This window comes from Dryas octopetala, chromosome 7 (genome assembly GCF_963921425.1).
Source record: "Dryas octopetala chromosome 7, drDryOcto1.1, whole genome shotgun sequence".
NCBI lineage: Eukaryota > Viridiplantae > Streptophyta > Magnoliopsida > Rosales > Rosaceae > Dryas > Dryas octopetala.
The window spans coordinates 2,250,785-2,268,762 of record NC_141372.1 but is presented as its reverse complement, the minus strand read 5'-3'; the positions used below and the strand labels follow the sequence as shown (position 1 = coordinate 2,268,762).

Genomic DNA, 17,978 nt, shown 5'->3' with positions numbered 1-17,978 from the left:
AACGAAAGTAATCCCATGCGTTTTGGTACCTATACGCAATACCCAGCAATAGATTTCATTGAATTAGTAAAAGCTTCATCTTTCTGTCTAATATCAATATATATGTATATATATATATATGCACTTTTGAGTTTTTACATTAATGCAATCAAACCCACTTGCAGACAAAGCACACTTGCACGGTTGCACGGTTGCACCTTCATCAACTAGGAGATTTTTGGCCCGAACAATCTGCCATCGGCAATTAATTCTAAAGTTAAGAATCAGTAACTTTTTAATTGCCATATTTAGACAAAAAAAAAAAGAAACTTGTTAATTAGGGCCTACCTATATATGAATTAATTTTCTCAAACACCCATCAACAGCCCCAACTATCCTAATTATATGAATGTAAGCTTTCAGCAAATAACATTTTATATAATTAATGATTTAACAACATAATATGTCTAGACCAAAAAAAAAAAAAACAACAAAACATGTCAAATTAATTTCTCAATATCCCCCTCTCTTTTTTATTCCTCTCTATCTTCTTTTGACTGGGAGCAATGGAAAGTGAGGGACTCGATCAACCAAGATACAACCATCTCCAAGTTTCCAACACTGGGGTTTGGCTAAATGACAAAAGGAAAGGAAAGTCACTTTTATTTGCTTTAATTAATTGCTACATGAACCGTATCTTCAAGTGTTCGTGCCCCTTTTCTTTAAAGATATACACATGACATGAAATTGAACTTTGCAGTAACATTTGACCAAAATGTAAAGTGTAGGGAAAAGAGCCACAATAAAGTCAAGAGAATTGGAATTTAAGTTTCAACAACCACCAACATTACATATATATGCAATTGGCAAACTCACTTATTTCCTCAAACTACTCAAGTGGGGGGGACAAGTAGATGTTGCATGTGATGTGGGGTGGGGTGGGGATGGCAACAATAATCACAAAAGTTAGGGGTTTCCTAACAACAATTTATCTTTCAAAAAAAAAAAAAAAGACAATAATTTATCAAAGCAATTGATAGTGGGAGGGACACAAAACTTATTATAATGGGCAAACAGTTTATGATGACAACCTGACAAGACCAAAGAGGTCGTTTTTAGCAATAGATATATGGAAGCTACAATTTTTGCCTTCAGAAAATTGAAGTCAAATAAGGGTTTTGTAGAGTTGTGTGGAGTGGAGAGCATGAAAGGTCAATCCTTGAGCAATAGATATAGAGGAGACCAATAGATATATAAATTAGAGGAGACCAATATATAGAGGGTTTGTTAGATTTTGTTTCCTTCAAAAGACAACAAAATGTCTTGTTAATTTTATGTAGAGTATAAAAAGTCAAATCCTGCAATTGGTGTTTACTCGATCTTCTTTCCTTCACAAGTTAAACTACACATTGATATTTTAACGATAGGGACTTAAATTAATATTTAACATAAGTATAGGTAATAAGACACACATAAGGTTTATGTCTCATGGTGACTTTTTCTCCCCTTTCTTTTCTATTATATGAAAAGAAATTTAAGTCGTATTAAAATATTTTGTGATGACATTGATATGTTATTATTTTATTAGACTATGAATTTGAATCATTGATTAGATGAACTCTTAAATGATTTTGTGATTCCCAATTCATAAATTGGTAAGTTAAGATGATCGTACATGTATTAATGTCAGCAACATATTACTTAAGTTGTGGACCTTGTGGTTAGCTAGAGTCCAAAGCAGTATGATAGAATAATTGGACTTGTAAGAACTATATAGAACATGCGTAATATGATTCTCCCCTCAGCTCCACCAGCCCATACTCTATTGATCTGAGTTGGGCTTCTTGAAAGTTCAAAATCAGAACATACTTTACTGACTCATGACTACTGATTACTGGAACTCAAAGCTAAGGCCCAGGTTTATCAGTTTATGTAGCTAATGCTTTTCAAAGATCATAAATGTTCCAGAATGCGGAAATATTGAAAACAAAATATAAAAGGCTTAAAAGCCATGCAAGTTAAGTAAATTCAGGCTTGTCTAACCAAAAGAGCAAAGGGAAATGCAGCCTTACCGTTCTCTAATCAAAGGGTCCTCATGGAACATAAGTCTGACAAAAAGGGACAATACTACAGCCTACAGTTGACAAGCTCAACTCCTCGCAGATTTGGCTTATTAAACAGTTCATACCTTCTCATCTATTAGAGCTTAAAATCACCAAATCTCAGATCAACATTAATTTAACCACTGGAACTCGCCAACAGCAGTTTGAAAATGCGATTAAAGAATGAAGATGGTAGAGCACTCTAGCAGCAAGTCTGTGAATCTATGACATACCTATAAAAGCATCTTTTTCAACAAAGCTAACCCAAAGTTCTCTACTGCGGCCTCAAAATAACAATAACTTCATCTAGAACATTGGTTATAAAATAAAACTATGTTACCCCTACAACCACCATACTCTAGACTATCCGACTATGAATATAACAATTCTAGCCACAATCTGGGAATCATATTGCATTGTCGCAAAAGAGACTAAATGATGATCAACTCTTGCTTCCTCTCCGTCGCTTCTTACCAGACTTGGCCTCACTTCCCTGTGCCTTGGATGAAGCTGATGACTTCCCCTTTGTACTTTCTGGTGCTTTCCCAGAATCAGTCGAGTCCCCCTTCACATCCTCAACATCTTTCGTCTTTGAACCAGATTTCACCTTGCCAGTACCATTGGCATTTGCTTTGCCACCACCCAGCGAGGATTTACCCTTGGAAATGGAGGCAGTCTTTGGCGTGCCTTGACTTGACTTCCCGGCCTTTTGTGTGTCTTGCTTGGACTTGCTGGAAGCTTTTTGTGCGCTGCTGTCATCTTCCTTGGATTTCGTACCCTTAGGTGTCTGGGTGTCATTATTCTTCAATTTGCTCGATGTCTTCTGAGCAACATGAACTGATTTACTGCTACCACTTCTTGGAATGTGATCCTTTAATTTTCCAACATGGTCATCATCAGATTTTCCCATAGTCTTGGAAATATCACCTCTGGATTTGCCATCTCCTTTACTGCCTTCTCTCAATTTACGACCAGATTTGGTTGTTGTCCCTTTTGATTTGCTGGAGGAAGCTCCTCCACCCCTAGAAAATCGACTTGAACTTGAGAAATTAATGAAAGAATAACACCAATTCTAAGTAACATAAGTTGCACTCACAATTTGGGTGAAGCATCCATCTTTTCTTGCTTAGTTGACTCATCAGCATTTATTTTCGCTTTCTTCTTCAGGGGCCTGGTTATGACAACCAGACATAAAAGAAGATAAGACCACAACGAAAAAGTCGCATTAAAAGAAACAAGAGCAAAATAGGTGTCCAATCAAGCAGCGTAGGGAAATAGCATAGAGAACACAGGTCTCTCAACTACAAGTATTTCAGGTTTCTTAATCCTAACCAAATCCATGGAGATATAAAGTGAAGCGTCAAAACAAAGGTGATATAATTTATAGAAAAAAAAAAAAAAAAACTTTTGAGTGCAGAAGTATGAAGCACTAGATTTATCAGCAAAATAGAAAACACGACAGACTAGCAGGTAGCCTACAAGGTAGCAATGTCGAGGGGTGCATCTGAATCATGATATCTGAATCATTTATCATGAAGAAAAATCTAGGTGCCTAGGCGCTAGGCAAAACAGACTGCAACACTGCATCAATGGAATAACAGCCGGATCTCCGACAGAAATGGTTGACAAGGGAAATTAAGTTTCAAAACCATGATTCAGAGGGAGATGCAGCCATATACCCTGATCAGCAAGTATCAAATACAAAAATCTTAATGCACTGAACAAGCAGAAGGGGAGCAAATAGGTCATTTTGATCTTGACGTGCAAAACAGGAAAACACTTTAAATTTCACCGTCCTAGCAAAATGTTCAAGATAATCAATGATAGGATCAAATTTAGCACACAAGGGTGACATTCATCGGAAACTTTAAATGATGGAACAAAATTAACAATCAGAATATGAAGATATGATAACATAATCTGAAGATCAGACTGCAATCTAAAAATCTGAACGTTAAAGACTGATATTGAAGGTTTTAAAATAGAAAGTACATATCAAAAGTAAATGATACATACACTTCAGAAGAAGTATCATGACTTGATCGATCAGTTTCCTGCTCCTGTTAAAAACACTGTATCAACACAAAACTTAAGCATGGAAAAATTTAAATGATTAGATAGAGTATGGCAGTCACTTACCCCATCTGACCCAGAGTCGCCACTTATAAACTCCCACTTCTCTCTTCTAAGATTTAATGTTTCTTCATCACCATCAGTATACAACACCTATAGAAGAATGGCAAGAGTACCAGGAATTAAGCAATATCAATTTTCATTATTATACATAATCATATTAACAAGAAAAGTTAGTGGCAATCTTTTTTATCAATTACATTATTTCAATTATAAATGAAATTCTAAAGTGTAGACAGCCCAAAACAGGATGAGGCTTCCATAGTTAGCATCTCACCTTATGCCTCTTTTTAGAAGAATCAAAAGACTCAATAACACCCTCATAAAACCTGCAAAATTAGTAATTAAACATTAAAAGACAGGCAAAAAATTGGCATTTCACAATTGTAAAGAAATTCCTTATTCTAGTTAATACATATATATATATATATAACTTTCCATGGCAAAATGCCAAACTCCAGCAGCATCGCATAGTAAAATATTGAGAAAATATAGAACGCAAGGTCAGTACTTACGTACGATCTTTTGGCCACCAAACTTTAATCTTTGAACCAACCATATTCTCACCAAAATCTTTGACATCAGATTCCTGAGAGTAATAAATCAGTAAGAAATTTATTCACGAGGTAAAATTAAAGGAGTCTTTAAGCCTATTGAAAGTAATGAATACAAGCATGATTTCTTGAACTGTATTGAAACATGAAAGAACCTAAAATAATACAAGACATATCATTTGAAGGTTGGCCAAGGTCATAAAATGATTATATGCGCCCCAATTAATACAATTTGATCCCGGAGGGGGCATTTAGAGAAGTCCTGATCAAAAACCAAAATATAATATAATAATACTAATAAAAACAGTCACTATTTAAAAAAATAATAATATATAGAAGACACCCAAATCATATAATTATATCACCCTAAGTCTACTACTACACGTTGAACAGAACTTACAATAATATCCCAAAATCTTGCAAAAGACGAGGCCAACACCATGTTATGCACAACTTTTATATGCAGTAATCACTAATATCAAGGGCTAAGCAAAAATATTTTGACCAAAAAGACATACAAATTGTAGACCTTTAGACTTAAGCATACATACCTTTCCTTTGCCTGAAGCACGCTTCCTCTTGGAATTTGCCTTAGGAGTCTCCTCCAAGCGAGGTTCATCCTTGGTTGATTTTGGCACTGACTTTGGTGTTGACACCATCTCCTAAACAGTTCATAGTAACAGTAATTTTGTTAAAAAAGGTATTCATCAAAAAAATTATTAGCAATATCACAGACTAAAAAGCAAAGGGAAACTGCAAAGCCAGTAAGAAAGTACTTTGTCATCATCCTTGGCTGAAGATTTTGTTACATCCTTTCCCGAAACAACTTTTCCACGACCCCGCTTTTTCTTATCTTCTGGCTGCTTTATAGAAGAACCATCACTAGTTTTAATGCTTCCATCTACCCTCTTGGATGATTTCTGTTTTGCCTCTGAATCACTTGTGGTGCCACTTTCCTTTCTAGATGCATCCACCAAAATTGGACTTTTATGCTCATTGGAAACCCCAGCAGACACCTTTTTCCCCGAGCGCCTACTTGGTTTTAATTCTGAATCACTTGTTCCATCAGTTAACCTTTTGGGTTCATCATCTGCAAATGGTGCAGCCTCTTTATTTAAACTATCTTTCTTCTTATGCCGTCCAGCCTTCTTGGAACGACTCTCATCAGGAAGGCTCACACTTGGGGATGGGGAAGCAACATCAGTGGATTCCTTCTCCAATGCCTTTGAAGAAAGGTTAATATCAGACCCTTTCTCATTTTCTGATTGCACAGCTGCCTCCACTGAGGGACCCTCACGAGGTGAACTGGGAACATCTTCACTGCCACTTTTATGGTCTGGGAGTATCTCAGTTTCTTCCTCATTATCAACTTGAGGACCATCTGAGGGTTGCGATGATTTCACTGGAGAATTAGAATCCCTCTCTTTATCCTTGGTAGCTTGTTCTGGCACTTTTTCTGGCACTTGTTCTGGCAATTGTTCTGGCACTTGTTCTGGCAATTGTTCTGGCACTTGTTCTGGCAATTGTTCTGGAATTTGTTCTGCATGAACAGCCTTTTCAGTCTCCAAACTCTCAGGTTCAGCATTACTTGATGTATTTGGATCCTTGCAATCCTCAGTATCATGACCTTGCTCTTGCTTCGTTAAGGAGTTTGAATCAGCCAAAGAGTTGTCTTCTCCAGTCTGTGCAACACCATTGCTTACAACTAACTTTGAGGATCTGTCAACAGGATCAACTTGTTCAGGAGAAACTGCTTCTGTGGTCTTTTCTTTATCCACCTGCAAAGACAAACAGAACAATGTGTGAGATGACCCATTTCAAAACTATAAAATTTAGTCTGCAAGTAGAAACATAAATAATAAGGAATATTAGAGAAAAAGGAAGACTTTGCAAAAGAAGAAGAAGAAGAAGAAGAAGAAGAAGAAGAAACAACTCACCTGGGCTGCCTCATCTGAAGATTCCCTAATTGCTGACTTGTCCTCAGCCTGATGTAACAACAGAACCAAATCTTAGTTAACTTGAAAGTCTCAAAGACAAATCAATATATTGATGCCATCAACCAACAGAGATCAATGAGCAACAGAGCAGGAGCAGCAAATGTCACCAATAGGCAAATCAGTATTTTTAATTGCCGCCTTGACCTCGGTGGTTGAATGACATTCAAATGTCACACTAAGCAACAGGGCAGGAGCAACAAATGTTGCCAATAGGCAAATCAGTATTTTTAATTGCTGCCTTGACCTCAGTGGTTGAATGACATTCAAATGTCACACTGAGCAACAGGGCAAGGGCAGCATCTAGGTGGTTGAGGTGGAAACATCCAACTATCAAGTTCATCCATACCTATCAATAAAACAATGAATATGAATTTCGTGATCTTGCAACTTTGAAAATCTTACCATATTTTCATCAGCATCATGGACTTCATTCTGCTCAGCATCACCAGCTGCCTCTTGGCATATTGAGGCTACAACTTTACTATAATCGTTTAAAACAATACCCAAGGTTTTTACTTCCTGTATCAGGTACGGCTTAAGCTTAGCAGCACAGGTTTCGAGTACTCTCTCCCCCAACTTCCGAGCAATTGGTAGAATATTCTGGGAAAAAAAAACAATTACGGAGTAAATTGAAAAATAAAATAGGAAATACAAAAGTACTCCTTGTACAACAAAAATAATAATTTACCTGATCATCATTTTTCACACTAGCTAATAAGGAAGAGAGTAGCTCAAGAGAAATATCTTCACTTTCTTCTAAAACAAGAGTCATAATTGTCTCCATGGATGAAAAAACATTCTCTGGGTGATAATCCCTGAAAAACATTGAAAATATAAAATGTTAAGTTTCCAACAACATATCAACTTACAAGTCTTACTTCAAAAGTACAAGAAAGTTCATATATAGATATAATATCAGCACAACATAGAGAGGTGACCCCCAACTCTACGTACTACTTTGTACCTTATTGCCTTGAGGAAATGCTGGAACATCTCAAGAATCAATGCATCACATTCAAGATCCAACATCACCACACATGACCTGACCTTCGCAACAGTTTCCAGAATCGATGCCCTCTTTGTGTATGAACGGCTTGACTCGTCAGATAGATTTTCAAAGGAAGATACAATAAGCTGAAAAACTTCCTACATGCACATAAAATTTAAGAGATGTAATTAAGAAGAGAAATCTAATATGCAGAGACAATCCAGATGAATAATAGGTATAACGATATAAACTCAAAAGATTCCAAGTACCTTCATTTGATCATCATCATAAGGCGCATCAGGCGCAGTTATTCTTGTTATCTCACTGATACAAGACGCAACTGCAACTTTGACATCAGGATTTGAATGCCTTAAAAGTTGATCAGCAACCAATGCATTCTGAGACGGAGAAAGTGCATTTTGCATAGCTGTGGAAGGTGACTGTTCTACCTTTGATAGACAACTCTCAACTCTCTAATATCACCAGGGAAAAGAACAATACAAGATTATATAAGGGTATTGACCACGTCACCATGAGAACACCATCAAAAACAGAAAGAAAAAGCATAAACATTCAGAAGGGAAAAAGAATTAAGAAATAACATAACCATTCATTGATGCTATCTTAAGATATGCAGTGCCCTTCATTACAAAGTTAAGAAGGGAAAAACTTTCAACTGATGTTATAACACTCCCAGTTTTGGACTTAATTATGTAATCCTTTGAGGCCCAAATCCTACATACAAAATTCACATAACACGCATGTAATGTATTAATGTTGGTTTTTATGCCTGGAACAATCCATCACACAATGATCAAAATAGTGTTCTATTCTTATAACAAAAGGCAAATCAAACCAACTGAAACCAAAAAGAGAAGAAGTAAACAACACGGACGCAAGAATATTTTATGATCCCATCTATGCAAAATCTGTTTACAAAAATTAAATTATCTTGATCTGAAACTAAAGAGGGAAGAATTAAACGATACGAAATGAAGTTATAGGAAATTAAAATTAACTTGATCTGAAACTAGAACTTGCAAAGAGAGAAAATATAACAGTGATGGACAAAAAAAGAAAAAAGAAAAATGGAAATAAAATAAAATAAAAGAAATGACTTCCCTTTATTTTAAGAAAGGTACGGATAATAAATTAAATATGTACGCGCGTGCACACGCGCACGAGAATTCGCTTTTGAAACTGGATTTTATGAAGACAGGTATGAATGAAGAGCAAGGAAAGCTTTAATTATTATAACCTAGTATCGATCAATAACCTTTTCTGGGTAGTGTGATTAAAGCAACCAAAAAATCTTTCCGTTATATTCTTTCCAAATATCTACTTGAGACCCGCAAAGGACAAAGATTCCCATGTGAAATGGCTTTCCTTTGTGTTAATTATCCCGTTTCAAGAGCATTAATGAAAATTAATAAAACTCGAAAAGGTCGATCATCAATTTGATTTATTAGTTATATAAATATCTTATCTACATACTCATATCAGGAAATCATTTGTATTGCCCTTGCTATATAAAATAAACACTAACCTTCATAATACCTGAAAACTTAAGTATTTTTCAAATCTAGAACTTAAATGGTATTATATTAAATCGATAAACCATATTATGATTCGACTATGAAATGTGCATAATTGACTTAAACAAGGACCTATGAAATGTGCACAATGAGGGATACAAAGAATAAAATAAAAAATCCCATAGCTAAGATGCCTCAAAGGCAAGTGAGCTAAAGATTCAAACCCCTCGTCCTCAATCTCATTAGAACACAACTTTACAGCCTTCAAAGGCTACCTATGACTTCATGCATGGCATAGGAAAGTATTGCTCGTACCTAGGCCTAAACCCATGAAGACCAATAATAAACAGTCATACAAGCAGTACCAAGCACATGAAGAACATGCAGCCCACTGCCCAGGATTAAAATGGGAACAAACTAAGCACAGATCACAAAAATAAACAAATATTGGAAAATTTAAAAACCACTTAAAGCGGACATCAGAAGCTTTTATTACAATAATATTGCAATCCCATTTGACAAAATTAACAGATAACCACAGAAATAAGTATATATGAGCAAAATGAAATAAACTAGGAAATTAAGAGTGAAACAAAAAACCAACAAGACACAAAAACTTCACCGTGTGCAAAGAAAAAGAAAACCCTAATAATTCGAAAAGGAATGAGGGCTCACGTCGAGAAGAGGAAGGAGCTCATCGACGGAAGACGGAGGTTCCAAGAGCTTATTCCCAGCTTCCATAAGCTGTGCTTCGAGCTCGTTGTCCGGTGACGACATTGACGACGCCATTGTTACTCCTTTCCTGTTTCCTGCTCTAGATCCTTGACAATCTCGTAGCTCTACCCCTAATTCCACACCATTGAGAGCCTAGAACCACGCGAATCGAGGAGAGAGAAAGCGGAAATTTTTTTGGAGAGAGAAAGTTAGGGTTTTCTTTCTAGAGAGAGAAAGTGAGTAAGAGAGTTTTCGATATTATTTTTGCATATAAAAAAAAATTATATATATATATATGTCGCTGGCTTTGTTTTTCAATTTCTCTTATTTGTAGACTCTTTGTTTGTAGAGTCTGAGTCTCTGTAATGTTAATTTATTTTTGCGCTTTTAAAAGAGAATCCAGGGAAGCATGGCTCGGAATCCGCAGGATTGTGAATTGGAGTTCACTTTCTGATTTCAAATCCGCCCTTGGATTTTCATGCGAGGGGCCCACGTGGGATCTGTAGACCGTTGATTTGATGCTGCTTTCCTTTTTCTTGGGAAGACTTTTTTGTTAACCGAGTAAATTTTTGAAAATGATAGATTTATAGCCTTATTGGCCAAGGTGCAAAGCATTGGTACATGCACTTCTCACCTGTGAATTGTATCTAGCATGCATATCCTATATTTAGATGGCAAATTATATACATGCCTAATATGTTAATGATTTCTTTTTAAGGAAATAGGGAGTTAAACTTTTGTCCTAAGTGTATGATATTGCGTAAATGTTTTATTGTTATCGCTAAAATTAAAATTTTGTGTTCATATATTTGATGTGTGTATGTGATAAGTACTTTATTACCGAAACTATAAATGTTTGTCTATCTATTTGATATGTATATGCTTAGACTTTTAAGTTTAAGCATTATTTTTTTAATATCAATTTGCGAACTTCATTAATTAGAAAAAATACTTAAATGTTAATTATTCACAATGTAACTCATAAGTGACCAAAGACTTTCCTCTAATTAAAACTCTTGACCACGATTTTCCTACTCCTAAAAGGAAAGTTCCTTCCCTTTTTAGTCGGTTGTGGGTGAGGATGCATTGGAATCCTTATGCCATGGTTCGTAGCCATGTACTATAATCTTTTGAGCTACAAGCCCCACTTTATTTCAACTAAATATATTTTCATAAATACCCTAATAAAGAAACATGTCTTATCATTGACTGTGTTTTCGGTTAAGAAAATGTGAAAACGTCTCTCACTCTTAGTTTTGTGTGTTAATGATTTTTTTTTTCATAAAATAAGGAGTTAAACTTTTGTCGTAAGTGTATAATATTTATGGTAAATGCTTTATTGTTATCTTTGAAATTATAAATTTTTGTACATTTGTCTGATATTGCTTAAACTATAAATATTTGTATGTGGTAAGTGTTTTATTGTCAAAACTATAAATATTTGTCTACATGTCTTTAGACTTTAAAGCTTAAGCATCATGTATTTTTTAACATCAATATAATTAATTAGAAAGAATACTTATATGTTATTCATTAGCAATGTAACTCATAAGATACAAAATTATCCTCTAACCAAACTCTCGACCACAAATTTACTACTTCTAAAGGGAAAGTTTCTTCCCTTTTTGGTCGGTTGTGGGGGAGAAAGGATTCAAATCCATGACACTGTTGTTCATAGCCACATACTCTAATTCTCTAAGCTACTTGCCCTACCGAGTCCCTACTAGATAGTCCCCGCTCAAATCCAACTTGGTATTTGAACCTGTGTGGAAGGGTTTGAAAAAGTAAAAACTCGCCCGAACCCAAACTCGACCTCAACTCGAATTTTTAGGTTGAGCTTGGGTAGAAGTCATGTCCGCCCAAGCCAAACTTGAACCTTAGCTCGAATTCGGAACCTAATTTGTATTAGTATTTATACTATAATCTATATATTATATTACATTTTAGTTTAAATTAGTAATATAATATTTAATTTCTATATCGTTATTGCAGAGGAACTAGAGAGTTTAAAGAAGGTTGAAATATGTATTTTATCTTATATATTTTTTGTGTAGAATAAAACCTAAACTATAGTGTTTGGTAATAATATGGTTGTGATGTTGTTATTATTATTTTATTTTCATGTTGAAGCCCTAAAAGTATTGCTTTGTTTTATTTGAACTCGGTCGATATTTGAAGTTTTGAAATATGGTGTTTGATTAATTAAGGTAATTGTGTTATACTTTTATCAAGATTTTATTTTTCCACAAGTTGAAACCAACTCGTTCCTTGATTTTGCAGGCTATGTCCAACCCAAGGAAATTCGGTAACACGAACCCAACTCTAATCCGAATTGAGGCTGGGTTGACCTTTTAACCTACCCAACCCACCCGAGTTGCACCCCTAGCAAAAATTACTCTTCATATATAATTTAATAAAAAACATCCAATTTTATCCTCTCCTTTACCTTCTATCAATTATGGAAACTTTTAACTTCCAAAACTATTTGAAAGCAAAATTACTTATACTGCTAGTTTTTTTTTGACAAATTTGTTGGTTTGATAAAATTATTCAAAATGTGGTATACAAATGTGATACGTCTAACGATTCTTATTTTAGTAATAATTGTCGTGAAAGATTTTGTAGGAGTTTATAAAGTAAAATTTTTTATTAAAAAAATAAGAGTTATCATAGATCAATCAGATCATTGGTTGATTTATTTAGAATTATTCCGTTGAGTCATCAATATTCATTATAACATTTATGATATGCGTCTTAGTTTACTTGAAGAAAATGGATAAGTTAGTTGTAGGTGTTTATAACAATGAATTTACCTAAAATAATAGTGTATTTGATCTTTTATTGTTTTTTTTTTTTAGAATTAGTATTGTGCTTGTGCTTAAAATTACGTCGTTAATTTTGACATCCCAAATATTTAGGACATACTGCGCTCCTTCCCCTAGGGAAACTACTCCTCCTACCCATGATGTCCCAAAGAATATATTGAAAATGTGTGTTGTCTAATGCAACTATTTTATTTTGTCCTCACCGATTTCCATTACCTACAATCTCACATGGGCAAACACCAAATTTCACAACTTTTGTGCCAAAATATCATCTCATAGTATCAATAGTTCCTTATTTTACTAAAAGAATCCCTTATAAAATGGGGAATTTTATATATACCTTATCAAATGCTCAACATACCCTAGATCCAAATTTGCTCATCTAATCTTTCCATTTTACCCTTATTTAAATAAAAATTAAAAGATACAATGACAAAATGAAAAAAAAGGCATAAAACACCAAACCTCATCCCTCGAAAAAACCCCCTTTCACTATTCGGCCTTCGTAACGACAACCTCCTAGCCTCCTTCATCGGTCTTTGCCCCTATCAACCTCTCATGCAAGTCCTTTTTTATGTTTTCTCCATCTCTTTTTATTTAAAAGTTGCCGACACTTTTGGGTTTGGTGATGTTTGAGGCAATGAGGCAAAACATCATCCGCTAAACAAAATGGTTTTTTTTTTTTTTACATTTTACTCACTTTAGGTTCGATTTTACTTCTCCATCTAAAAATTTTTGTGTCAATTTACCACTTAAATTAAAAATTTGTTGCAATGTGTCATCTCTAACTTATTCCGTCTAAATTATTGTTAAAAATAAGGGCGTTTTTTGTCTTTTTCAGGTTTCTATTGTTAGAAAAAACGATTTTTTTATACTTTACTCGCTTTCTAATAAGAGAAAAATAACTTGAAAAGACCAAAACACTCTTATTTTTAACAGAAGTTTAGATAAAATGAGCTCGAGATAGTATGTTGCAACAAATTTTTAAATCATGTGATAAATTGATACAGTTTTTTTTAAGTGATGAAGTGAGATCGAACTCAAAATTCAGAGGGTAAATTGTAATAAAGTCAAACAAAATTAGTCAAATGACCATGACTGTTAAAACTGGTAGTAGTGGGTACTGAGGGAAATGGGCGGGAGATGAACCAAGTCCAGTCATAGGCCTAAAAATGCTATTTCAATCTTATTGAGCGGGTCTTTCAAGGACTGAAAGCCCATTGGGCCGCAACGTGGCTTTAAATCATTTGTCCACTAACAACCTTCCATGTCATCCCAACGCCAACGTGTAAGACTTCCATTCGTCGAAACCATGTCACCTATTACCAGTCCTCTCCAAACAGAGTAACACGCATACATGATACACGGTACTCTTCACAGATCGAACTCCAAATCCCTAAAATCTCAAATTCCCAATCCAGAAATTGCAAATCCTTAGGGAGTCTCTCTGAATCGAACCGTGGCTTCCTCAGGTTCGCCGAGTTTGACTCGAAGAAAACCCTCTTCATCTTCTTCTTCTTCCCCTTCCTCGTCTTCCAAAGATCCGGGTCGGGTCGTGGGCAGAGTGTCACTACGAAGTCGGGCTTCGGAGCCTGAATTCCCTTTCTGGCAACAGAATTGGTTCATAGGAGTACTGCTGGTGATGGCGATTGGTTGCTTTTGCCTTGCTTTGTTCCTCTTCCTCGGCCTCGATCTCGACGGAGGCTACGCCACCGCCACCTCCTCCGCAGAGGGCGTCGAGGTTCGAGTCCACCCCCCCCCCCCCCCCCCCCAATTTCTGATTTGATTTGATTTGGTTTTCATTTGTTTTTGGGGGTCATAACCCAAATGAATTGGCATTGTGTAGGTCACGTACGGGACAGTACTGAAGCTTATGCACGAGAGAACCAAGTTTCGCTTGCATTCCCACGACGTGCCTTATGGGTCTGGTAGTGGGCAACAGTCTGTTACTGGTTTTCCCAATATTGACGATGCTAATAGCTACTGGGTATGTATGCTATTCTATTCTCTGTCTTTGTCTTTGTTTCTTGGAGTGTTGTTTGGTTATAGATATTGAACTGTTTTTATTTTTTATTTTTTGCAGATTGTTAGACCTGAGCTAGGAACAGGTGCGAAGCAAGGTGACAGCATTAAAACTGGGACAATCGTAAGGTTGCAACACATGAGGACTAGGAAATGGCTGCACAGCCATTTGCATGCATCCCCCATTACAGGCAACCAAGAGGTTTCTAAAATCTTTATATTATTGATGTCATGTAATGATTTTTCACTTGTACTTGTGATTGTGGTTACATTTTTACTTGTAATTATGAACTGGTGACACACTGAATTGCATGAAGTTTGTGACTTTACTTTGTATATGTTGTTTTGATTATTATGTGTAGATGTTTACTTCTTAAATGACATGTGTAATCAATGTGGGTGTAGGTGAGCTGCTTTGGGGGAGAAACTGAATCTGACACTGGTGATCACTGGAGGTGAGAAGCAAATTGGTTTGTTTATAAGAGGTTTGCCTGTCCTGGTCATCTGTATTGCTGATGCATTGATGTTGTTATGGTATTTTATAGGGTTATGATTGAAGGGAATGGGAAGACATGGAAGGAAAATCAAAGGGTTCGAATTCAGCATGTTGACACAGGTGTTTACCTACATAGTCATGACAAGAAATACACCCGCATAGCTGGGGGGCAGCAGGAGGTGAGAATAGTGAACTCAACCCTATATTAGTGAATGAAAATAAATTTCTAATTTTGTTGGCTGCTTGTTGTTTTATTTCTTGTTGTTGGTGTGTTGAGCCTAGATTGTTAATTATGGTGCTGAATGCTGATTACTGATTATGCAATATACAATTGAAGATTTGTTTTACTTTCAAAGCCATCTCTTGCTTTTAGATTTACGCATTTTCTTGATTTGGTGAATAAGCACTCTATAACTCAGAACTGTCTTTGACAAAAAAAAAACTATGTAGACGCTACGTGAGTCAATTGAATATCTTTAGTTCAATCACTTGGGGTCAAGCAGTATTAACAAAGGAAGTAAATAAGAAACTATTGCAATGTTAAAGATAACTATCATGGGGGTAATGACTGGATATGTGTAACTACAAATAGTTTTCTGTAATAGCCTGTATTCTTATGAGGATTAACTGATTTCATTATTGACAATCAGCTGGTCGTACTGACATCATGCTAATCATGCTTACAGCTTTGAACCATGGATATGTTTTGTTTGTATTTAACATTGCTGCAACTACTCTACAAATTTAATTTCAAGGAAAATGAGCTATGAACAAGTTCTGGATAAACAAACTTGTCCCTGACTTTCGAGAAAATTACTAGTGACCTTAATTTCAATTTCCAATATGACTTAACTAAGTGAAAATTTCCCACCCTTCCCCTCCCCCTCCCCCTCATTTCCCTCTCCCCTCTATTTTTTTTCTTGGTCAAAAATGAATTTTTGCAGGCCCCTATCCCAGCACCCTTTCCCTCCTCCCCATAACCAGAGGCCATGGCTACTGTTTTTTTCTTGTTTAAGTTTATGGGAAATTGAAAATTGAAAATTAATGCTCATGAAATGAAAATTTTTGGGAGGGGAGCACAAAAATGGGCGTAAATAGAAACACCCTAATCTTAAGTTAGGATGGTATCTAAATACAAAGTGACTAATAACTTTCTTGAAAGTAAGTAGTAACCAGATGTTTCTGCATGAACTTCTTGTTCTGAATTTTTTGCAATACTCTATTGAAGTTATAATTTTAATATTATCCATAACCATGTATGAGATGATGTAGGTTTGTGGTGTACGAGACAAACGGGCTGACAATGTTTGGTTGGCAGCAGAAGGCGTGTACCTTCCAGTCACTGAAACTAAGTAGAATTTGGTCATTTTAGAATGAATTCCTCTATAAAAACAGGTATACGGGTTTTGGATTCTTTGGCGGCTGGTACCTGGTCCCATAACCGTTGGTAGTAGATGTTCTAATTAAGGAAATTATGTTTTAAACTTACAATGTTATCTCATGTTGTTGTTTTCTTGTGGGATTTGTTCCCATGTATATTGTGTTATATCATTTTAGTGATCAAACAATTATTAAGTGGTGAGCTTTAGCTAATTAGCTGTGACATTCAAGCCGTTTTGTTGGGGATTATGAACTTCTGATTTGGGGGCTGGGAACAGCACGCTTCACCAATAAAGCTCTTAATCGATGCGGAGATTATGCCTTTATGGGTCGAAGCTGAAATGCATTTCCATTCCACTTCAGTACTCTTGCTAGCCTCCATGTCCATGGGGGCAGCTGGACATTTTTCCTCCAAAGAAAAAGCCCATTTAGTTCAGTACGAAAGGCTGAAGCTTTTATACAGGAGTTAATATATAGGCTCTTGCCCTTTTCAAGAGCATCATTAGTAAATATATAGACCAAAAGTGTCCTTTACTAACCTATGTTTCACTTTGAAATAAAAATTTGCTATATCAAAAATTTGTACTCCAATGGATAAAGACAAATAGTTAGAATAAATATTATTTTATTAATTTAATAAAATAATAAAGATGTTAGATTTTTTTATTGGTTAAATAGTAAGTGGATTTCAATTTGCTCTAATTTGATATTTGGTCAAATATACCTTGATTTTTTCTTCATCAAATTTGATCATTTGTTTTTCTCATCTATTGGAAGCCAAAATCCAACGTGGCACTACAAATAAAGTTTGTTCCATAATTTGTCCAATCCATCGGTGATGCTCTAAGGGGCTGAGGACAACTTTGTTGGAATGAATTGTTATTTAGTCCATGTGCGTTGAATTCATATAATTTTTTGATGATTGCGTTGGTCGAAATTGACGCTTGCTGGATAAAGTGAAGTGACCCTGCGGCTTTTAGCCTCAAAGGCTTTGGGCAATTTGGTCTATTTCGGTAATTCTTTTTTAGAAATTATTGTATGATGTTACAATGTTATCAATCTATTTAGATTATAATATGAGTATAATTTTAAGGGTTTAAGATTTAACAAATTAATTATTATACATATGTTATAATTTAAGTAAATTAATAATACCATATCATTATGTCACGTGATATTATAATTACACACAATAATTTTTTTTTTTTTCTAATTCACTCTGCTTTTTTTCTTGTCATACAATTTGTAATTTT

General features: G+C 35.4%; 2 protein-coding genes across 2 annotated transcripts; one reads left to right on the top strand and one right to left on the bottom strand.

Annotated features, from left to right (window-relative positions):
- Positions 1 to 2,191: 2,191 nt before the first annotated feature.
- On the bottom strand, positions 2,192 to 10,326 carry LOC147278359 (transcriptional regulator). Its single transcript, XM_086250577.1, has 14 exons — positions 9,964 to 10,326; positions 8,023 to 8,226; positions 7,730 to 7,911; positions 7,454 to 7,580; positions 7,168 to 7,365; positions 6,706 to 6,753; positions 5,545 to 6,546; positions 5,320 to 5,430; positions 4,730 to 4,803; positions 4,492 to 4,543; positions 4,221 to 4,307; positions 4,098 to 4,141; positions 3,178 to 3,252; positions 2,192 to 3,103 (listed from the first exon to the last, which is right to left on the bottom strand). The coding sequence occupies exons 1-14, from the start codon at positions 10,075 to 10,077 to the stop codon at positions 2,524 to 2,526; spliced, it is 2,898 nt and encodes a 965-aa protein (XP_086106703.1). The 5' UTR covers positions 10,078 to 10,326; the 3' UTR covers positions 2,192 to 2,523.
- A 3,861-nt stretch (positions 10,327 to 14,187) lies between these two features.
- Positions 14,188 to 16,948, top strand: SDF2 (stromal cell-derived factor 2-like protein precursor). The gene is made up of 6 exons (XM_086250556.1): positions 14,188 to 14,568; positions 14,674 to 14,814; positions 14,911 to 15,051; positions 15,255 to 15,304; positions 15,395 to 15,524; positions 16,618 to 16,948. Exons 1-6 carry the CDS (start codon positions 14,470 to 14,472, stop codon positions 16,699 to 16,701), a joined length of 645 nt encoding a protein of 214 aa, XP_086106682.1. The 5' UTR covers positions 14,188 to 14,469; the 3' UTR covers positions 16,702 to 16,948.
- The last annotated feature ends 1,030 nt before the right edge of the window (positions 16,949 to 17,978 follow it).